Source organism: Pseudophryne corroboree, chromosome 8, assembly GCF_028390025.1.
Source record: "Pseudophryne corroboree isolate aPseCor3 chromosome 8, aPseCor3.hap2, whole genome shotgun sequence".
In the NCBI taxonomy this organism is placed as follows: domain Eukaryota; kingdom Metazoa; phylum Chordata; class Amphibia; order Anura; family Myobatrachidae; genus Pseudophryne; species Pseudophryne corroboree.
The window spans coordinates 48,345,154-48,369,682 of NC_086451.1; the positions used below are offsets into that span (position 1 = coordinate 48,345,154).

The 24,529-nt window shown below is 47.3% G+C and overlaps 1 protein-coding gene across 3 annotated transcripts in view; it reads right to left on the reverse strand.

Annotated features, from left to right (window-relative positions):
- The window catches only part of PNCK (pregnancy up-regulated nonubiquitous CaM kinase), a 155,891-nt gene that overhangs the window by 59,315 nt on the left and 72,047 nt on the right, over nucleotides 1-24,529 (reverse strand). For 2 of the 3 annotated variants that reach the window (XM_063936332.1, XM_063936331.1), the window contains exon 3: nucleotides 6,949-7,080. The exons of the other annotated variant lie outside the window; for it this stretch is intronic. In XM_063936332.1, coding sequence (XP_063792402.1) covers nucleotides 6,949-7,080 — 132 coding nt within the window. The remainder of the gene's footprint in view (nucleotides 1-6,948; nucleotides 7,081-24,529) is intronic. 3 annotated transcript variants of the gene reach the window in all.

The window sequence follows — 24,529 nt, forward strand, 5'->3', positions numbered from 1 at the left end:
GACAATTACGCATGCAGGAAAACGTGAGGAGAATCATTATAGACTGTCTGTATAACATGGCACCAGTGCAAGGAGGAGGTACTGCATTACAGATCCCTTTATGTGCACCTGCCTGTATCCAAACACACTGGGATAAGCAAAAGGTCCATTCACGGCAAGCAATTAAATAGAAATATTACATCTGAGAGATTCAAAGGGTTCCTACTGGCTCTCAGATCATGTAGTCCTAATTAGAGGCTTGATTTAGTGGTTGTTATAAAGAGACGCACTGCATCATAGGCTGCGCACACAGCCTGGGTGACTTTTGGATCTATAGTAACGTAATATACAGTTTACGTATGCGTATAGCCTGGCCAGAGAAGGTGATAAATTAACCCTTACCATTCCAGGACAGTCCTGGTGATATGTTATCACTACTTTGCGGCGATAATTGTTTAAACGATATATTGCCACGATAGACAATCAGCCGCACACGGATAAATAGACCGCAGAAGATTTTCAAAAGAGTGACAGTTGGAAAGTATCGCACCTTCCTGTAAGCCACACATTCCTCACGGCAATGGGCCGTTGGGTTGACAAAACTTAGGTCGACAGTCATTAGGTCGACATGTACTAGGGCGACAGATCAAATGGTCGACATGAGGTTGTTTTTTTTTACTTTTTTTGGTGTCGTTTTCTTCGTAAAGTGACGGGGAACCCCAATTAGTGCACCGTGTCCACTCGCGTTGGCTCGCTTCACTCATTCCCAATTGTAGTCCACGTGGATCGTAAAGTATGAAAAAGTGTAATAAAAAAAAGTGAAAAACTCATGTCGACCTTTTGAACTGTCGACCTAGTACGTCGAACTAATGACCATGTCGATCTAGTGACCCGGTCAACCTAATGACCATGTCGATATAGTGACCATGTCGACTTAATGCATGTCGACCAATAGTGGTCGACCTAAGTGGTATCGACCTAATGACCGTATCCCTTCCTCCCATGCATTCCACACACAACTGAGGAAACTGATACAACGTTACAATTTCTCATATAGGGGGTCATTACAACCCGATCGCTCGCTGCAGTTTGTCGCAGTGCTGCGATTGGGTTGGAATTGCGCATGCGCTGCAGTGCGCCGGCGCATGGCAGCTGTCATTGCCTAGCGATCGCCTCTGAGGCAGAGGCGGTTGCTGGACGGGAGGGGGGTGGTCGGCGGCGTTAAGCCACCGTTTAGCGGGAGCAGTCCGGCCAACGCAAGTGTGGCCGGACCGTTGTGGGGGGGGGCGGGCCACGGCGGCTGCGTGACGTCATACGCAGCCGCTGCGGGCCGGGGAACGACGAGTAGCTCCCGGCCAGCACGCTATAGCTGCGCTGGCTAGGAGCTACTCTTGAAGTGCAAAGGCATCGCCGCTGTGCGATGCCTTTGCACTTCTGCGGGGGGGAGGGCGGGGGGCACTGACATGCGGGGCAGACTAGCCCTGAGCTGGGCGCCCCCCTGCCAGTGGCGTAAGTTTCTCCTAGTTGCTCAGAGGCAAGAAAAATATTGGTGTCCCCCCCCCCCCCATATATATATAATTTGCTCCTGCATAGCAATCCTGCAGATTCGAACTATATGAAGCTACTACGAAACCATTGCAACTAGGCAGATCTATGTAGGGGTCCAGCCACACACTACATAGATCTGCTCTGTCACTCACAATGCTGAATATTTCTATGACAATTAATTTGCAAAGTGTCATATCCAGGATTGGAACCCACAACCTATTACACTGAAGCATGCACCTTACTGATGGAGATATCTGCTGTTGCATAGGAAGTATGAGAATTCTAACTATATAAGGTTACTTGTAATTGTCAGAGAAGTATCTTCATATAGTTAGAATGCTCATGCTTCCTTTATAGGAGCAAATAGCTTCATCAGTAAGGTGTCTGCTTCCAGTATATCTATAATAAAGAGGGTGTGATTAGTAATGTGTAGTGAGTTAGTTACTAGTGGGGAAGTCGGCTACGGAAGAGATACCGGCTGCTGTCAATTAACTGAATTGATTAATGTCGCTGAACATATGGAACAGGAGGAGAGGTGCCCCCTTCAAAGCAGAAGCTCGCGGCAGCTGACTCCGTTGCCTCCCAGAGTTCTGCCTCTGTCCCGCATGTCAGTGTGAATGATCGTAGCTGTGCTAAATTTAGCACAGCTACGATCAACTTGGAATGACCCCCATAGTGCAGCTATCATGGGGGATAATAAATTCATGAAGCTTGAAAAACGCGTATTGCAGTGCAATTGGTTCTTATTGACAGATGTGCCTATTTAACTGCTACACTATGGGACTATTTATTAACATTATTTTTACTAACATAATGTGAAAAAGGGTGTTTTCTGTTTTCTGTTTTCACATTATTTTAGTATCACCTGAATATATTAAAGGGCATTTGGAGCAGTTTTCATGAAAAACTGCTCAAAACCCTTTAATTGACATTTTTATTTAGTAATCCACATCGCATTCCAAATACTTATAATTGGAAATGCGATGTGGCCAAATTTACTAAAAATAAAAATAGGATTTCAGTTACCTACCGGTAAATCCTTTTCTCATAGTCCAAAAGGGATATTGGGGAGACTTAGGGGAACATTTACTAAGCAGCGATAAGAGCGGAGAAGTAAACCAGTGGAGAAATTTCCCCATCAACCAATCAGCAGCTCTGTATCATTTTATAGTATGCAAATTATAGATGTTACTTCAGTGCTGATTGGTTGCCATGGGCAACTTCTCCACTGGCTCACTTCTCCGCTCTTATCACTGCTTAGTAAATGTACCCCTTAGTACGATGGGGTATAGACGGGATCCAAAGGAGCCGGTGCACTTTAAATTTCTTCACTGGGTGTGCTGGCTCCTCCCCTCTATGCCCCTCCCACAGGCAGTTATAGGGAAAACAGTGCAGTTTAAAAGAAACTGAAGAAAACTCCCCTGAGGGCACTTTTTTCTAAACTGCCTGTGGGAGGGGTCATAGAGGGGAGGAGCCAGCACACCCAGTGAAGAAATTTAAAGTGCTCCTTTGGACCCCGTCTATACCCCATCGTATTAAGTCTCCCCAATATCGCTTATGGATGCTAGAGAAAGTTAAAAAAAATACCGCAGTGTGCCCTGTGATAATCTTACCAGATCAGGCTGGCGAGATCTCAGGGCAGCACTGCAATCTGTACCCTTTTGCCCAGCTTTCTCTGCCCCTGGCAGAGAAAGCTGTGCGGGACCCGGTAGTGTGATCAGCTCTGTGTGTCTGATGGACACACAAGCTGATCACTTGTAAAAAAAAAACAACAAAAAAACAACAACCCATACTCACCTGTCCAGGGAGCCGGTGTCCACTGCTCCGGTGAGCGCTGCCGGGCGCCAGGTCCCCCATATGCTGCGCTGTGAGCCCTGTGCGTTAAAGTGACGCTGCAAAGCGGCAGTGCAATTTACATCACCGGGGGGGGTCACAGTGCAGAAGAAGGACCCGGCGCCCAGCAGTGCTCACCGGAGCAGCGGACACAGGCTCCCTGGACAAGCGAGTGTGAATCTGGGGGGGGTGGTGCTATATCTGGTGCGGGGGTAGTCGTGATGGAGGGGGAACCCGGTGGTGGCGGTAGCGACTGGCTACGGCGCATGCGCAGCAGGACATCGGGGTATTTAGCCCGATGATGCTGCAAAGAGGCAAGCTCTGTCCCTGCATGCGATAATTGATACATCCATGCAATGTACTCATTCATCGCAGTGCGAGGTTGGTCGAGTTTATCACCTGTCATCCGCATCATTAGATGTGAATGGTGATAAATAGACCTGTGGCTTGCAGAGATGCAGATGTTCTCTACTGATTATTCCTACAATATACACTGTATCTTCTGCACAGTCCCATCTTTGTATTGTTAAAGTGTGAAGTTGGCGCTCCCACTACCATCATCCTAGTTACTTCCTCCTACATACTGTACATCACACAGACCTCAGACAGACTGTAGATGCCTCTCGTGAGTCATGAAACTCACCACACTCTCTGGTCCAGTGCACTCTCAGCTCTAGTAATCGTATTATATACCATTGCTATTGTTGTCATAATTTGAGCCACTTGCGAAAAGGAGGGGCGTTTCCGGGCAACTGGGAACACCCCCCTGTGTTTGCCTATGCTGTGACATCATCGACTTCCAAACTAATGAATAAGACAATATTCTCCATATTAGTTACTTGGACCCGTTTTTTTGAGAAACGGGGGGGCGTGACGGGAGCGTGGTCAGGGCGGCTGCGTGTTATCACACGCAGCTGCTGTGCTCACAAAAATGGCGGCAGGCCCCCTGCAGGCCCAGCCAATCACAATCAGAGCCAGCAGGAGGCTACCTTATTTTTTACGATCACGCTGAAATTGCGGTACGACTGTAATTTCAGCGTGGTCAAGAGGCGGTGGGAGATAGTGGGTAACATGCTGGGCGGCCTTGTACTGCGATGGGCGTCCCCCAGCATGCGATCAAAAGGATTGCAAATTCTGCTACTTAGCAGAACTTGCCATCTTTATTGAATTATGCCCAATATTTACACAAATCTCTGATGTTTAGTGGCCTGCGCGAGTGTAGGAGCCGCAGTGCTCACGTGCAGATCTGGACTTGCGAGGTCAGTCGCTGTACTCCAAAAGCCGCTGGGTGACATATTGTTGGTGGCGATAAGGGGCGTTCCAGAATACGGATGTGCGTTGGTCCCCTTTTTTGGGAGTGCTGAAGCCAGTGGCTGCATCCTTGTACACAGTTTCATTGGCCCAGGCAGTGTGATTTACAAAGACATCCCAAGAAACATGAGGGTTACTTAGATGCTAGATGTTTACTTGCAGCCTCCGATGACTGCAGATCAGAGAAGCTGACAGTGGGCGCCTCTTTTACCTTAAGACGCCTCTTGTAGTTTTTGCTTAATTTCGCACAGCCTCTCCGAACAAACGTGCAGCAGCTGTGCCACTAGCTTCCACTTCCAATCAGTCCAAATGTACACTACCTGCTGAACAGGGCCGGTTCTTGCCCTTGTGGCGCCCTGGGCAAAAATAGGGGCGTGGCTTCATGAAGGGGTGTGGTCAATGTGCCCCCAGTAGTATTGCCCCTATTTGTGCCCCCAGTAGTATTGCCCCCGTTTGTGGCCCCAGTAGTAATGCCCCCGTTTGTGCCACTTTTAAAAAATAAAATAAAAAAAATAATACTTACCATCCCCGCTCCTGATTCCCGACCGCTGCTGCCCTCCGTCTCTGGCCGCTGGCGCCGCTCCTCTGATCTATGGGAGAGACGTCATGACGTCTCTCCCATAGAAGCGCATTGACACTAGAGGTCAATCATGACCCCTAGTGTCTAAGTGCCGCTCCTTCAATGCTGTGCGGTGTGTGATTACTTCATTGTGCACCGCACGGCAATACCGGCACGGGAGGGGGGGGGGGGAGGGCACCACCAACCACCATTAGCGGATCTTGCCATGGCGGCAGCGCCCTCCGAAAGGCGCCGCCCCGGGCAAAAGTACTGTGTGCCCGTAGCAAGATCCGCTACTGCTGCTGAACATGTGTTTAGAGAAGAGAACACTGTATGTAGGAAGGTAGACATGCTGACCCCCACGGCTATGTCATCTGCAGAAAGTAAACGGTTTTAAAAAGTCCCAGAGCGAGCAGATGATATTGACAGTTGACAAGGTTGTGGAAGACGCCATATGTTCATGGGGGGGTCATTCCGACCTGATTGCACGCTAGGTTTTTTCGCTGTGCTGCGATCAGGTCACTACTGCGCATGCATATGCACCGCAATGCGCAGGCGCGTTGTACGGCTACAAAGCGGATCATTGCCAAGTGATGGATTGTACGATGAATCCGTTCGCACAGCCGATTGCAAGGAGATTGACAGGAAGAGGGCGTTTGTGGGTGTCAACTGACCGTTTTCTGGGAGTGTTTGGGAAAACACAGGCGTGTCCAAGCGTTTGCAGGGCGGGTGTCCGACGTCAATTCCTGCCCCGGACAGGCTGAAGTGATCGCAGCGGCTGAGTAAGTTCTGGGCTACACGGAAACTGCACAAAACTTTTTGGGACCGGCCGGCTGCACATGCGTTCGCACACTTGCACCGCTAAAATACACTCCCCTATGGGCGGCGACTATCTGCTCGCAGCAGTGCAAAAACCCCTAGCAAGTGATCAGGTCTGAATGACCTCCCATGTCTCCAAACAGAGCCCTAACTGTGAAGACATTAGGTTCTTCAATATTCTAAATACTCTGTTATTGGGGGCCATTCCGACCCGTTCGCACGCAGCGGTTTTTCGCTGCTGTGCGAATGGGTGCGGAATGCGCATATGCGGCGGACGCAGGGCGCGTGAGCGACGTTGCCCAGCGACAGAGGTTGCCGGGTTACGTCGCGGCTTCTGACGGGAGTGGTCGCAGCGGCGACCGCTAAGAAGATTGACAGCAGGGAGGCGTGGATCCGTACCGTTGGAGAGCGTTTTCGGGGAGTGGTGAGTATAACGCAGGCGTGTCCAGGACAACAGAGGGCGGAGGAGTGACGTCAAAGCCGGGTCCATCATCACAGGGTAAGTATGGTCCAGGGCTACTCTTCTTCTGCTTGAATTGTTTTTAGCTTAGCAGGGCTGCACAAGTGATCGCAGCCCTGCTAAGCTAAAATACACTCCCCCATAGGCGTGGACTATTGATCGCAGCAGTAGCTAAAAGTTGCTGGCTGCGATCAACTCAGAATGACCACCATTGTTAGATACATCCTAATATTGGTTGTATCTAACCAACAATACAAGCTAGTTGGCAAAATAGACCAAGAGTATAATTCAGTCAGAGAATTTGGAGATGGTAAACTTAAGTGACGCTTCGTCCCCACCCGACGTGCTATGACGTGTACCCAGCATCCTTCATTCCCACCGCGTTCACGGTGTGGCTCAATAGACCCCCATAAGCCGCTCTACCCAATCCTACTCTTACTTTTTTAGAACGATGATCTCATTCTCCACCACCGCCTCCTTCCCGCGGAGCGCCTTCTTTGGGATACATTTCAGGGCTACCAACCGCTCGGAATCCTTTTCTTGAGCCAGAACCACCTCGGAGAAAGCTCCCCTGAAACAAGAGACACGTAATTAGTGTGTGTGCGACATGTAGCGCTCATTTACTAACATTATATATAGGCAGTGGTGCCGAGAGAGGGGGGGAGAGGGTACAAATGACCTGGGCCCAGGTCTGATGGAGGGGCCCAGTGAGGGTCCAGTAGGAGCCCAGGCCCCTCCCCCTTACATAGCAGCAGCAGCTCTGCACGCTGCTGTGTACTGGGCTGCAGTGTAGCATCCATTGCTTAAAATACTATTTTTTCAGATTTTTTTCTAAGGGTACATGACCACACCTCCTGTGATTAGGCCACGCCCCTTGAAAGGTACCTGGGCCCATCCTGGCTCTCGACTGCCCTGTATATAGGTACAAAATGTATAGTGAAACACAGCCGCTCCCGATGGCTTATTAGATGTTGCAGATCAATGTAGTGATAGGAACAGATCCCTATAGTCTACAGACGTTAGTCGGCTGAGGACGGTGTGTGCCATAGATGAATGTTGGCACGGCACTGCTAGGCAAAACAACTCAGACATGTAAATTGTAACCTGATTCATTGATTGGAAAGGATCTGCATAATTATGTAAGTGAGCTCATCCAAGTAAGACAAGCTGAACACTGCCTAAGTCATTCTTCGATTTCCAACATCCGACTTTGTAATGTGATTTTCTTTAGCAAACCAGGAACGGCAAATGTAACAAGCCGATTCCTGGTGTAGAGCCATACGTCTGACTGTGCAAGGAAGGAGACGCCTACTTTCAGCGTCTTTACGCCCTCAAATACTGAATCGTGCATCTTTAGACCAAAACATTGGACGCCCCATTGAAACCCAGGAGCACTGAATACATTTCCAAGCCATTTCAAGGTCTCTGGCCGCATGTGTAGGGCGACACTTTTAGTTAACTGTGCTAATTTAAAAAGCATTTTGTCAACAACAGTTATTACGGGATGCAGTCGGCATCCGGGCGGTCAGGATGCCGACATCGGAAGGTGAATACCGGGAAACAATACCCAACCCGTTATAACAGCTCAGCACCCTAATGTAAACAGGCTGATCAGAATCCAGAGGCCTACACCGGGACGGTCTATCTGCCGGTAATACCGCCCATCGGCATTATTCAGGTATAGCTTGCTGAGTGGGCCGTAGGTGAATGTCCTAACTGGCTGGTACTTGTGATAATAATGCAGAGTGAGGTTCTCATACCTTGACACGACATAATGCGCTGGGTGCAGGGAAATCTCTAGGTGCAGAGGGATAATTACGCACAGAGCTAGCCATATATCAGCGGTAACTACTGTTCACTTTTGCGCTGCCACAGTGGATCACCATTTTTACAGTCTGTCCATGTATAAACGGGTGTGGTATGGAGGGTCGACAAGAGTTAGGTCAACAGTGTCTAGGTCGACTACTATTGGTCAACAGTAAGTAGGTCGACGTGGGTTCTAGGTCGACATGTACTAGGTCGACACTACATAAGGTCAACATGATTTTTTTCACTTTTTTTGGCGTTGTTTTCTTCGTAAAGTGACCGGGAACCCCAATTAGTGCACCGTGTCCCCTCGCATGGCTCGCTTTGCTCGGCACAGGTCACCGCTCCCAATTGTAGTCCATGTGGATCGTAAAGTATGAAAAAGTAAAAAAAAAAAAAGAATTTACTCACCGGTAATTCTATTTCTCGTAGTCCGTAGTGGATGCTAGGAACTCCGTAAGGACCATGGGGAATAGACGGGCTCCGCAGGAGACTGGGCACTCTAAGAAAGAATTAGGACTACTGGTGTGCACTGGCTCCTCCCTCTATGCCCCTCCTCCAGACCTCAGTTAGGGAAACTGTGCCCGGAAGAACTGACACAATAAGGAAAGGATTTGGAATCCCGGGTAAGACTCATACCAGCCACACCAATCACACCGTACAACTCGTGATACTATACCCAGTTAACAGTATGAATAATAACTGAGCCTCACGAACAGATGGCTCATAACAATAACCCTTTAGTTAGGCAATAACTAGATAAGGAGAGTGCCTGACTGGGCACGATATCTATATAAGAGTCTGGCAATTTTGTGATTGGTTAAAGAAGGTCAATTGTTGCTAGGCAGATCAGAGTTTTGAGTGAGTGATAATTGGGTAGGGCCAACCTATCGGTGAGAGTAGGGGAGGTGTTTAGTACATGTAGGGTAGAAACTTCCAGAGTTACTTCCTCTTGTCGTCTGGAAGCCCACCCACCCGCCCTATTGGCTCACTAATTTGGCCCTTTTCAATGTGGCTTACTATTATCTTTCTTTCAGACTTAGTGGGCGGGAAGGCGCTACTGGCCAGCGGTCACTTGTAGCATAAGTGGTGTTGTGGGGCACTTACCCCTTTTGAAGGACGGCGAGTGTGTCCTGCCCTTGTGGGGGGGGCGAGGGGCGCTTCCTTGGGGAGCGTCCTCACTCTGCTATAGGAAGGGGTGGTGAGACCTTCGCAACACAGGTTATGCTGATATATATAGATGGGGCGATTCAGTCGCACCCATGACAGTTGGGGCATTTAGTCGCCACCATTTTGTAAGATCGTGACTAGAGCTGGTTAGTGGTAGCGTTTTCCTGGCCACCCACTACGAGTGAGGTCATTCCAATTAATAAATTCAATGACCATTTAATCCAACACAGTTGTGTCCGTGTCGTTATTTTTAGTTGATAAGCTAGCTTAAAGTGTATAGTTAATGTCTAGCGCAATAATTGAATAGACGCCTTATATACAAGTATTGCAGACAATCCGCACTTGGGATGGGCGCCCAGCATCCACTACGGACTACGAGAAATAGAATTACCGGTGAGTAAATTCTTATTTTCTCTGACGTCCTAGTGGATGCTGGGAACTCCGTAAGGACCATGGGGATTATACCAAAGCTCCCAAACGGGCGGGAGAGTGCGGATGACTCTGCAGCACCGAATGAGCAAACTCAAGGTCCTCCTCAGCCAGGGTATCAAACTTGTAGAATTTTGCAAACGTGTTTGATCCCGACCAGGTAGCAGCTCGGCAAAGTTGTAAAGCCGAGACCCCTCGGGCAGCCGCCCAAGAAGAGCCCACCTTCCTCGTGGAATGGGCTTTGACTGATTTAGGATGCGGCAGTCCAGCCGCAGAATGTGCAAGTTGAATCGTGGAGCAGATCCAGCGAGCAATAGTCTGCTTAGAAGCAGGAGCACCCAGCTTGTTGGGTGCATGCAGGATAAACAGCGAGTCAGTCTTTCTGACTCTAGCCGTCCTGGAAACATATATTTTCAGGGCCCGGACTACGTCCAGCAACTTGGAGGCCTCCAAGTCCCGAGTAGCCGCAGGCACCACAATAGGTTGGTTCAAATGAAACGCTGATACCACCTTAGGGAGGAATTGGGGACGCGTCCTCAATTCTGCTCTGTCCATATGGAAAATCAGACAGGGGCTTTTACAGGACAAAGCCGCCAATTCTGACACTCGCCTAGCCGAAGCCAAGGCCAAAAGCATGACCACTTTCCACGTGAGATATTTTAATTCCACGGTCTGAAGTGGCTCAAACCAATGTGATTTTAGGAAATCCAACACAACGTTGAGATCCCAAGGTGCCACTGGGGGCACAAAAGGGGGCTGAATATGCAGCACTCCCGTAACAAACGTCTGAACTTCAGGCAGTGAAGCCAGTTCTTTTTGAAAGAAAATAGACAGGGCCGAAATCTGGACTTTAATGGATCCCAATTTTAGGCCCATAGTCACTCCTGACTGTAGGAAGTGCAGAAATCGACCCAGCTGAAATTCTTCTGTGGGGGCCTTCATAGCCTCACACCAAGCAACATATTTTCGCCATATGCGGTGATAATGCTTTGCTGTCACATCTTTCCTAGCTTTTATCAGCGTAGGAATGACTTCATCCGGAATGCCCTTTTCCATCAGGATCCGGCGTTCAACCGCCGTGCCGTCAAACGCAGCCGCGGTAAGTCTTGGAACAGACAGGGCCCCTGCTGCAGCAGGTCCAGTCTGAGAGGCAGAGGCCAAGGGTCCTCTGAGATCATTTCTTGTAGTTCCGGGTACCAAGTCCTTCTTGGCCAATCCGGAACGATGAGTATAGTTCTTACTCCTCTCTTTCTTATTATCCTCAGCACCTTTGGTATGAGAGGAAGAGGAGGGAACACATAAACCGACTGGTACACCCACGGTGTCACTAGAGCGTCCACAGCTATCGCCTGAGGGTCCCTTGACCTGGCGCAATATCTTTTTAGCTTTTTGTTTAGGCGGGACGCCATCATGTCCACCTGTGGCCTTTCCCAACGGTTTACAATCAGTTGGAAGACTTCTGGATGAAGTCCCCACTCTCCCGGGTGGAGGTCGTGCCTGCTGAGGAAGTCTGCTTCCCAGTTGTCCACTCTCGGAATGAACACTGCTGACAGTGCTATCACGTGATTTTCCGCCCATCGGAGAATCCTTGTGGCTTCTGCCATCGCCATCCTGCTTCTTGTGCCGCCCTGTCGGTTTACATGGGCGACCGCCGTGATGTTGTCTGACTGAATCAGCACCGGCTGGTTTTGAAGCAGGGGTCTTGCCTGACTTAGGGCATTGTAAATGGCCCTTAGTTCCAGAATATTTATGTGTAGGGAAGCCTCCTGACTCGACCATTGTCCTTGGAAGTTTCTTCCCTGCGTGACTGCCCCCCAACCTCGGAGGCTTGCATCCGTGGTCACCAGGACCCAGTCCTGTATGCCGAATCTGCGGCCCTCTAGAAGATGAGCACTCTGCAGCCACCACAGCAGAGACACCCTGGCCCTCGGGGACAGGGTGATCAGCCGATGCATCTGAAGATGCGATCCGGACCACTTGTCTAACAGATCCCACTGAAAGATCCTTGCATGGAACCTGCCGAATGGAATTGCCTCGTAAGAAGCTACCATCTTTCCCAGGACTCGCGTGCAGTGATGCACCAACACCTGTTTTGGTTTCAGGAGGTCTCTGACCAGAGATGACAACTCCTTGGCCTTCTCCTCCGGGAGAAACACCTTCTTCTGTTCTGTGTCCAGAATCATACCTAGGAACAGCAGACGCGTCGTAGGAACCAGCTGCGACTTTGGAATATTCAGAATCCAGCCGTGCTGTTGTAGCACTTCCTGAGATAGTGCTACTCCGACCAACAACTGCTCCCTGGACCTCGCCTTTATAAGGAGATCGTCCAAGTATGGGATAATTAGAACTCCCTTCTTTCGAAGGAGTATCATCATTTCGGCCATTACCTTGGTAAATACCCTCGGTGCCGTGGACAGACCAAACGGCAACGTCTGGAATTGGTAATGGCAGTCTTGTACCACAAATCGGAGGTACACCTGGTGAGGTGGGTAAATGGGGACATGCAGGTACGCATCCTTGATGTCCAGTGATACCATGTAATCCCCTTCTTCCAGGCTTGCAATAACCGCCCTGAGCGATTCCATTTTGAACTTGAACCTTCTTATATAAGTGTTCAAGGATTTTAAATTTAGAATGGGTCTCACCGAACCGTCTGGTTTCGGTACCACAAACATTGTGGAATAGTAACCCCGTCCCTGTTGAAGGAGGGGAACTTTTATTATCACCTGCTGGAGGAACAGCTTGTGAATTGCCGCCAGCACCACCTCCCTGTCCGGGGGAGTAGCTGGCAAGGCTGATTTGAGGTAACGGCAAGGGGGAGACGTCTCGAATTCCAGCTTGTATCCCTGAGATACCACTTGGGAGAACCCAGGGATCCACCTGTGAGCGAACCCACCGGTCGCTGAAGTTCCGGAGAAGGGCCCCCACCGCACCTGGCTCCACCAGTGGAGCCCCAGCGTCATGCGGTGGATTTAGTGGAAGCAGGGGAGGATTTCTGTTCTTGGGAACTGGCTGTATGGTGCAGCTTTTTCCCTCTACCCCTGCCTCTGGGCAGAAAGGACGCGCCTTTAACCCGCTTGCCTTTCTGGGGCCGAAAGGACTGTATCTGATAATACGGTGCTTTCTTTGGCTGTGAGGGAACCTGGGGTAAAAATGTCGACTTCCCAGCTGTCGCTGTGGAAACGAGGTCCGAGAGACCATCCCCAAACAATTCCTCACCCTTGTAAGGCAAAACCTCCATGTGCCTTTTAGAATCCGCATCACCTGTCCACTGCCGAGTACATAATACTCTCCTGGCAGAAATGGACATTGCATTTATTCTAGATCACAGCCGGCAAATATCCCTCTGTGCATCTCTCATGTATAAGACTACGTCTTTAATATGCTCTATGGTTAGCAATATATTGTCCCTGTCAAGGGAATCAATATTATCAGACAGGGAATCAGACCACGCTGCTGCAGCACTGCACATCCATGCTGAAGCAATAGCAGGTCTCAGTATAGTACCTGAGTGTGTATATACAGACTTCAGGATAGCCTCCTGCTTTCTATCCGCAGGCTCCTTTAAGGCGGCCGTATCCTGAGACGGTAGTGCCACCTTTTTTGACAAGCGTGTGAGCGCTTTATCCACCCTCGGGGATGTCTCCCAACGTACCCTGTCCTCTGGCGGGAAAGGGTACGCCATTAGTAACTTTTTAGAAATCACTAATTTTTTATCAGGGGATGCCCACGCTTCTTCACACACTTCATTTAACTCATCTGAAGGGGGAAAAACCACTGGTTGCTTTTTCTCCCCAAACATAATACCCTTTTTAGTGGTACCTGGGTTAATGTCAGAAATGTGCAACACATTTTTCATTGCCGTAATCATGCAACGGATAGCCTTAGTGGAATGTACATTAGTCTCGTCGTCGTCGACACTGGAGTCAGACTCCGTGTCGACATCTGTGTCTGCCATCTGAGGTAGCGGGCGTTTTTGAGCCCCTGATGGCCTTTGAGACGCCTGGGCAGGCACTGGCTGAGAAGCCGGCTGTCCCACAGCTGTTATGTCATCAAACCTTTTATGTAAGGAGTTGACACTGTCGGTTAATACCTTCCACATATCCATCCACTCTGATGTCGACCCCGCAGGGGGTGACATCACATTTATCGGCACCTGCTCCGCCTCCACATAAGCCTCCTCATCAAACATGTCGACACAGCCGTACCGACACACACAGGGAATGCTCTGACTGAGGACAGGACCCCACAAAGTCCTTTGGGGAGACAGAGAGAGAGTATGCCAGCACACACCACAGCGCTATATAACACAGGGATTTACACTACACAAAGTGATTTTCCCTATAGCAGCTATAATACACAGTATTGTGCCTAAATTTAGTGCCCCCCCTCTCTTTTTTACCCTATTGAGCCTGGAAACTGCAGGGGAGAGCCTGGGGAGCTGTCTTCCAGCGGAACTGTGAAGAGAAAATGGCGCCAGTGTGCTGAGGGAGATAGCCCCGCCCCTTTCACGGCGGACTTCTCCCGCTCTTTTATTAATATTATGGCAGGGGATTTTTACACATATATAGTTTATTAGACTATATTATGTGTTTTTTGCCATTTTTAAGGTAATCTAATTGCAGCCCAGGGCGCCCCTGTTTCAGATGTATTAAATGAAGACAAACACTGCATGCTAGTTCCAAGTAGTCATGTTGAACAAGGCAGCCTGGACAGGAAGTCACACCCCCATCACAAGCAGCTACATCTATATAACTCACATGGCAACACTGGGTTAGATTAACATTACACAAACATCTTCCTTTTTTTTTTTTTTTTTTCGTATGCTGCAGGTATAACATAACTAACAATGCTAACAATGTCCTCCATTACTTTGTTTATTTTGAAACTATAAATCAAGTCTGTCAGGTGGCCGTGAATGACGGCCACTACGAGTAAAAACAGGAAGTTGAGTCGGAGATGAATTTCGTTGGGCAGGAGTCTGTATAACTCTAGCGGGTGATAATGATGGACTGCCATCCGGAATGTCTGCATGTTCCATGTTCTCATTTTCTCCATATTCAGGTATAACAGTCTGTGGCCTTTCAAATTCCTGATTCACCATTGGCGCAACCGGCTCCATAATCAAGCCAGGAACGGAATGCCCAACATTCTTATGTAGTATTGTCCCTTCAGCTACTCGCAAATCCACACGATTGCGTCTGTACAAATTACCTTCCACATCCACAAGATATGAGCGTGGTGCAACCTTGCTCACACAGGTACCAAGTCTCCAACGGCCTGTGCGATCTCCAGGAAGGGGCTTCATGCGAATTGGCTCACCAATAGCAAATTCAGGCAACTCCTTAGAAGATTTATCATACCCCAGCTTAGAAATCTGCTTCCTCTGCTGTAGCAATTTAGGCACACCTTGGACTACATTCGGATAGAGCAAAGTGCTGGCTACTGGTAAAGATGTCTTAAGTCTCCTTGACATCAGACGCTGTGCAGGACTAGTCCCCATGCCCTCGGTGGGTGTATTTCTCCAATGTAATATGGCCTTCCATTGGTCTGTATTATCACTGCTAGCTTTTTTGCACAAATTCTTTACCATCTTAACTTCAGACTCAGCTTTACCATTCGATTTTGGATAACATGGGGATGAAGTAACATGCTCAAACTCCCATTCAGAGGCAAATCGTCTAAATTGTTCACATGCAAACTGCGGTCCATTGTCCGAGATCACTCTTTCAGGCTGGCCATAACGTGCAAATTGTGCCTTGCAGTGCTTTATTGTAGTCTCAGATGATTAGTCTGGGAGAAGCTCAATTTCCCAAAAATCAGAATAATGGTCCACTATTAACAGAAAGTCTTTGCCTGCATAAGTAAATAAATCCATGCTGACAATCTGCCATGGACGCACTGGTATCTCATGTGACATCATAGGTTCTTTCTGTTGTGCATGAGCATATTCATTGCAAGCCGAGCAGTTACCAACATAGTTCTTAATCTCACTTTGCATGTTAGGCCAGTACAATGTATCTCTTGCTTGTCTGTAGCATGCATCACCTCCAAGATGGCTGGAATGTATGCGTGCCAGCATCTCGGATCTCAAAGATTTTGGTATGATGACTCTTGGCCCCTTGTACAAAATGCCATTCTGTACGCTTATCTCATCTCTAAATGACCAATAGTCCCTCACTATGATTGGTGTCTCTTCTTTTGAGTCCGGCCATCCAGCCAGTACAATAGACTTCAAAATCTGCAGGCTCTCATCAGTCATGGTGTGCTGCTGAACCTGCTGCAGTCGCTGATCAGTGACATTCAGATAATCTGCCTGGTTAATCTTTGCAAAGTCAGTCATTACCGGATGCATGGTGCACACTGTGTGATAACTCTGAGCTGCTCCAGAACTCCCATCCATAGCTATTGCTCTACTAAGAGTGTCACTGATATACATCTCAGGGCCTGGCTTGTAGGTGACACAGAGATTGTAATGCTGTAATGTTAACATCATACTCTGAAGTCTTTTAGGTGCACACAGAAGAGGCTTTTTAAAGATGGCAATTAGCGGTTTATGATCAGTCTCCACTGTGATCACGTCCCGGCCGTATAGAAAATAATGAAAACGGGAACAAGCAAAGACAATGCTCAAGCACTCCTTTTCAATTTGTGCATAATTCTGCTCAGTTGGAGTCAATGCTCTTGAAGCAAATGCAACTGGTTGTCCTTCTTGCATCAAGCAACATCCCAGTCCGGTTTTACTCGAATCACTTTGTACAGTGACTGGCTTGGTAACATCATAATACTTCAGCACAGGTGTAACTGTGACCAAATGCTTTATTTCCTCCACAGCCTTATCATGCTTTGGAAGCCAGTGCCATATCGAATCTCTGTCCAGAAGCCTGCGCAGGGGTTCACATACCTCTGAGAGGCGAGGCATAAATTTGGCCAAATATGTCACAAACCCAATCAAATGTTGCACGGACTTTACATCAGTGGGCTTTGGCATTTCCAAGACAGCTCTAACTTTTTCAGGGTCAACTTTCAAACCTTCAGAGGACAGGATATGACCATGAAAATGAACCTCTTTCAACTTAAATTGCAGTTTCTTCACACTAAGTCTTAATTTCACTTGTCTGCAACGATCCAATAGCGCTAGCAACTTGCGGTCATGATCAGCCTCCGCTTCCTTTACTGTCTCGCCACAGCCAACCACAAGAATATCATCTGCTATCGGCTCAATGCCGCTAAGTCCAATCAGCAATTCGTGTTGTTTTCGCTGGTAAACCTCAGGTGCTACGGAAACTCCAAAAGGAAGTTTAAGCCATCTTTTCCTACCCCAAGGGGTCCAAAAGGTTGTCATATAGCTGCTTTTTTCATCCAGCTTACATTGCAGAAATGCATCACGTGCATCAACCAGTGTAAAGACTTTTGCTTTGGGCAGCTTATATAAAACATCCTCCAATGTCGGCATAATATAATGAGATCTTCGCAGTGCTTGATTTAAAAATTTAGGATCAATACAGATTCTTAACTTGTCAGGCTTTGCCACAATGACCATATTGCTAATCCAGTCAGTTGGTTCAGTCACAGGTGCAATATGCCCATCTGCTTCATACTGGTCAAGCAAAGCTTTCACTTTCGGCTTGAGGGCTATAGGCACATTGCGTGGAGCACACTGGAATGGCGGAACACTTGGATCAAGTTCAAAATGTACTTCGCCAGGAACAGACTTCACTGGCCACTTGAACACATCATCATAGGCCTCTATTATTTGCTCTTTCCTCAATGGTCCAGACAAATCATGTTCCATCTTATGTAGCTCAGAAGGAATAGTAAATTGCATCAACCCCAAACGCTCACATGTGGAACCGGACAATAATGGTTTCTGCTGGGCCTCTACAATTTCAAAAGTAAGCATGTGGGTATGTCCACTAACAACGCATTCTGTTTTGAACCGTCCCAATGATTTCATCAGCTCTCCAGAATACAGCTTCAGTTTAGTGTCACTTGGCAGTAATGGAACTCTAGGAGCCAATTTCATCTTATCTTCCAGACTCATAACATCACATGTTGCCCCTGAGTCTAATTGACATGGTTGCCTCTTATTATTCAAAGTCAGATGTGCAAACCACTTGTGGCCTTCTGATCTTATAGTACCAATACATTCTGTTGAATAAATCACCTCAGCGCTATGGGTATCCGCTCCAGATGTTTCATCTACTATGTGTACTTTCCCTGCTTTATTCCAGCTCTTGTTTGATAAGCACATTTTAGCAAAGTGATTGGTAATACCACATGATCTACAGGTTTTCCCAAATGCTGGGCACTGCTCTTTCCCTAGCCTGTGCCTATTACCACAGTATTTACAGGCCATATATTTGGCTGCTGGTGAGTTCTGCTGCCGATTTGCACACTTTGGGCTATCCAGCAAATCACCCCTGCTGTGCTGTTGTCTGTCTGTAACATTGACATTATCAATCTGTCTGTCTATTGCTCTGATTCTCTGGTCAGTGAGCTCTGCTGTGCGACACATTTCAATAGCTGCTGACAGATCTAAATTCCGCTCTCTTAGGAGACGGCGGCGTGTGTTTTCACAATTTATGCCCAATACTAATTTATCTCGTATAAGTTCATCTTTCAATGTGCCATACTCACAGGTTGCTGCCTTTTCTCTCAGCCGGGTAATAAATTTATCAATGGATTCACCTTCCTCTTGTTTACTGCAGCCAAAAATATACCTTTCATAAATGACGTTTTTTGCAGGCTTAAAGTATGCCTCCAATGCATCCAGGATTGCGGTTACATCTGTTTGTTGCTGCGCAGAAAGACTCTCCTCAGTGTGGCTGCTTGCACCTCAGCTGATTTATCATTCAGGCCTGTAGCTAAAGAAAAATCTTCAAACTCAGCTCTAAAGTTCTCCCAGTTAATGCACAAATTGCCACTCATCTGCATCCCATCAGGTGGAGGAATATTGTTGCTAGTTGCCATGTTGGTGCACTCCCACTCCAGAGAAGGCAGACAAGTTTAACCATACTTGCCTACCTGACCCTCTCCATGAGGGAGAAAATGCTCTGTTCCTGGACTTTCCTGGTAATGTATGATTGCCATCACCTGTGGTGAAACACCTTTCTTATCAATTAACTAGCTCACCACAGGTGATGGCAATCATACATTACCAGGAAAGTCCAGGAACAGAGCATTTTCTCCCTCATGGAGAGGGTCAGGTAGGCAAGTATGAGTTTAACACAATGGTGATTCAATCCACTTGATATCTATGCAATCCTTATCCTTTTCTTGTCACTGCAGGTTTTCTCATAAGCTTGAGCTGCTGCTCTGCCAATAATCAGCATCATTTGTGGGCTCAGGAACTTCTGACACCATGTTTCAGATGTATTAAATGAAGACAAACACTGCATGCTAGTTCCAAGTAGTCATGTTGAACAAGGCAGCCTGGACAGGAAGTCACCCCCCCATCACAAGCAGCTACATCTATATAACTCACATGGCAACACTAGGTTAGATTAACATTACACAAACAGCCCCCCCCAGCGCCCTGCACCCATCAGTGACCGGAGTATGTGGTGTGCATGGGGAGCAATGGCGCACAGCTGCAGTGCTGTGCGCTACCTTAATGAAGACCGGAGTCTTCAGCCGCCGATTTTCTCCTCGCAATCTTCCGTCTTCTGGCTCTGCAAGGGGGACGGCGGCGTGGCTCCGGGACCGGACGACCGAGGCTGGGCCTGTGTTCGATCCCTCTGGAGCTAATGGTGTCCAGTAGCCTAGAAGCCCAAGCTAGCTGCAAGCAGGTAGGTTCGCTTCTCTCCCCTAAGTCCCTCTGTCAAAGTCAGAAAAATATCACGATGCACACTGCCATATTTGCACCTCATACAGGTCCGCGCTGCGCATGCGTGCGCTCTCCCGTGCGTGCGCATACTCGCTGTTGCGGGCACCCGCAGGCGCACGGTATGTGCATTTACGGTAGAGTTTATGTGTTCGTAGCGTGCGACTCAATCGTTACATATTTTCACCATATAATGTATTTTGTAGATTATGGTCCCTTTGATAGAATCTGAAAGTTTGGTTAATGTAGCATGTTCATGGACAGAGAAATCCCTCTTTGTTTGATACGAAGGGTCAGACAGGAGTAATACAGTGGTGTTTAGTATCCATCGGAAGAATATTTAATTAGCAATATTCCGGTGTTGGTTTGAAGCGAATTAATCGCTCGTGCGAATAGTTATGGACATAAGAAGTTTATGTCCATTTACTATTATTTGCACTTACTTATCCATGCGGCGGGAAACCTAGTTTCCCACCCACCTGAGCAGTTGGAAATTGTCACAGCCCACCTGTATGAATCAACCTATGACCTTTTGTTATAATGCGAGGAGGAATTCCTGTGTCCAATGAACAATGAGATTGTAGGGACCATTGAATTGTATTGTGTGTGGGGCATAAATAGACAAGCCGATCACATCCAGCTCACTCTTCAACGGTTCTCATTGCTGATAATCGGGAGCTGGATGTCCAGAGGCGCATGCGATCGTTCCCCTTTGTGCTTAAGTTTTCTCCGCAATCATATTGTCTTTCTTGTTGTTCTGAGCCATATCTCTCTCTCTCTCTCTTCTCCTCTTTTCTCTCGTATTCTCTTAAACGTAATAGTATTGTATTGTATTTCACGTGTAGTTTTCTGGTTAGGTAGTCTATGTTATATTGTAGTGTATGACTTGTACTGTATTATTCTTTTTGCAAGTATAACATTCATATAAGGCGTTAGACCCTAAGCCCGGTAGTTGTGTATTTCTTATAGTGTTAAGTATTCACAGAGCGTCGGTGACGCTCAAACAGCTTTTAAGTTAATAAGGTTACACTGTGTTGCATCTACACCCTATCTCTACACTAAGGTTTTACTGCACATTACATTGTTTATGGTTTAGATATAAAGGTTTAACATAGTGAGCGTCTGCGCCGCTGGTGATCTCCTCGTGGTCCCGAGCGTCCGCTACGCTATAGCGAACCATTACGTTAGTCAGCAGCCAATAGCGTGCCTGCCTGTGATCTCTTGGCCGTGAGCGAACGTGACGCTTGAGCGTCTCGACCTCGGCTAAGCGATTGTTACGCAACGTGCGTACCCTTACGGTACTCCATACGTCAATAGCGTACAGTGTTCAAAGGCCTCTTAAAGGGTTTTAAATAAGATAAATATTTAGCTTTATCAATTGGCGGCTCGTCCGTCCTTCACATATCTCTGCTATGTAATTTCAGCAGACATTATCCATCAGCAAAGGGTGGGAGATCATATTCTTCGCAGTGCTGACGGGATAAGCGTCTGCTTCGCTTAGTAAAGGGTGCTGAAGGAATCCGGAACCGGAGGTAAGAACAACACGCTAGTGTCTTTTAAAACTGTTTATTTCTATCTTGCGTACGCACACGCACATATCTGCATTTCTTTTTCATTCGTGTATTTTCATATCACTCTCCTGTTTGCCATTTTATAATTGATAAACGTGCTAAGAGAGATTTGTCGCTATTTCATAGTTAAAGTGTAAAAGTAATGCATTAAGGGATAAAGTAAAAAGCACACACGCAGCTCTACCTAAAGGTACAAGGAGAGATTGGTGTGGGGTTCAGTAGAGGATCGAGGATCATCTACATTGATAAACGTGCACATTGTGTTACGGTGGACATTGGTTTTGTGTACACATGTCTCTAACAAAGGGCTGAGACTCGCGTACGCAAAGGCCGACGCACGCAGCGTAAATTACGCAACGGAGCGTCTGGGTACGCCCACGTAACTCAAGTCACACGATAGTGTTGATTTTCAACAGGCGATAAATAGCGCAACAGGCGATAAATAGCGCAACAGGCGATAAATAGCGCAAAACGCGATAAATAGCGCAAATCTATTTTAATATCCGAAATTTAAATTAACAGATCCTTCTCCAAATTTACAACACATCTGGTCTAAAGAAAAAATTTCTGCGCAGAAATAGAAATAGAAACAAAAGTGTACATGTGATGAGTGAGTGTTTTGCAATTATATAAGTTTTACAATTTTGGGGATTGAACCACAGAAATCATCGAGTTCTCGTGAAGTACATACGTGTAAGTGACATACATGGTGGCTAGGGAGGCATCCCTTGTTAAACATATAAAGAGCATTAGAGTGTAGCAGACCAGGAGGTCATACTGTAACAGACCAGGAGGTCAGAACAGGAGGTCGCATAACAGACCAGGAGGTCCAGGTACAGCAGACAAGGAAGTCCGCTATAGAGTCAAGTAGCCCAACACCAAGAAGGGTTGGAGCGGAACCCATATAGGCCATAAAGCTCAGGCTGAAGGAATTCGCAGCTGCTGAATGTCGATTCCACTGGTCGCTCCGTACATAAGATTAGTTGCTTATGTACTGAACGATTGTACCGCACGTAATTGTGTGCATTAGTTAGTCTGACCAGTACCATTTGTGTACGAACCCGGTCATAAACGCTATTTGTACATTCTGACGTGATTTGTGTAATTTTTTATTTTTAAAAGGGAAGTTCGCTGGTCACTCAGGAATTATCCAACAACCCCACAGTTACTGGAAAGGGTTAATGCTCTGCGGATCACACCCACATGTTCCAGTAAACAAAGGTTCATAGGGGCCCTGGGTCGAGTACGCCAGCACTATATCAGTGTGTGGGTGTATTGGTCGGCGTGGGCGAGTAAGTGGGGTACTCGGTAAACCACCACCGTCAGCCTATCGTGAACATTTTGTTTTTTTGTAAGGGTTCGCTGAAGACCCTGATATAAAGGTCAGAGGTAGAGCAAGCAACACCTGCAAATTATGGGGGCCAATTGTTCAGGAAGGGGGCGATCAACCTCGGTTCGGGTTGATTCAGTGAACCGACCAGTCGGGTCGGCAAGGTACGTAATGTGTGAAAAATATGGTTCACACACAGAGGTTTTATGTGATGAATGGGAAAGAATGACAATGCATGACGGGGAGAAATTCCCAAGAGTAGGTAGCTTCAGCCCAGAAGTGTTAATGAATTTAAGGAGGAGGATATGTCTCATTAAATCAACAAAGAGACGAATCCAACATTATGATTATTTGCAGTTATGGCAACAGGAGGGTGAAATACAGAGAGGATTGGCTCAGGCGGCGGGATCTAATCCTATCAGGAAACTGGTAGCCACGGCCCCGCCGCCACCATACATATCAGGAGAGGAATTGGTTGCGGAGAATGACGCATCAGGGGGTAACAAACAGGCACTTAGCAACTGTATAAATGTTAAGGATAATGTTAATAAGTTAACCAATGCAAGTATTAACCCGTGCAAGTTGTACCCTGTTTTGAACTTTCCCCAGGAGTGTGATCAAGAGGACGAATCGGCAACAATATCGGCTCTCTCTCTAGCAGCCACCATATCAGAAACAACAGTAGGCACGGCCCAACCCATAAGATTAGTAACAAAGCCCCCTAGCGGAGGGACAGGTGAGGTCGTATCAACGGGTAAGTACGGCACCATACACTATGCTGAAACCATTTCACCACAGACTGTAGAATCTACACAGAATGATGTTGTTAAACTTGCTCCCGTGAGGGTAATAGCAGTTCCAAATGGGAAAACGGACACTACAGGAGTCACTCCTATCAGGAACATTGCCATGTACAGCCCGTTTTCCCGAATGGAATTAAGAACCATAGTGTCTGAATTCCCTGATCCTAGAAAAGACTTAGTTGCTAGCCAGAAATACATCAGAGACCTAGGGAACACTTTAGAGCCCAATAACAAAGACTGGCAGGTATTGCTGAGGGCATGTTTACCCTCCAATGTCGACGCAGCTCAATTTTTAGCTGACTGTGGACTGGATCAGGATGTACCTCTTACAGATGTGTACAACAAAGACAATGTAAAAAGGATAAATTTACAGTTAAAGGAGTATTTCCCAGCTGTAGCCAAATGGAATAGAATTTTTTCCATTAAACAAAAAGAGTCAGAAACAGCTGCTGATTATTTTCACCGGGCATTATTAGAAATGGCAAAATACACTGGCATAGAGGACATTAAAACAAACATAAACCATCGAGAAGTAGCAGTATCTGTACTGATGGATGGTTTAAAAGAGGCATTAAAGACCAGGGTACAGACCACGCAACCATGTTGGCGGGGTCTGTCGGTGGCTACTTTGAGAGAGGCTGCTATTGATCACGACCGGAATATCACCAGACACAGGGAACAACAAGGTGATAAATTAATGGCCGTAAGTATACAGGCCCTGACCACAAGGCAGCCTTTGTATAGATCACCAAACCCTGTGGGTAAGTCAAATGTGGTAACATGTTATTTTTGTCATAAACAGGGACACATAGCACGAGACTGTAGAGCGAAAAATTCACAAAGATCATACCAACCCCCTAGACAACGACATGACACACGAAATTGGGATCAGGGTCCACAGAGACGGAGTTATGAGCCACATACAGGGGAAACAAAAAGATATCCCCCAAAAGGAGACTGGCAAACTCCTGGCAGTTCCCATTTAACCCCTTCACAAGTAGTTGCTGCCAGCGGGATTCAGGGAGGTCACCATACCCAATAGGGGTGTGGCCATACCTGTAATCTGCAGCCAGTAAAATTGATTG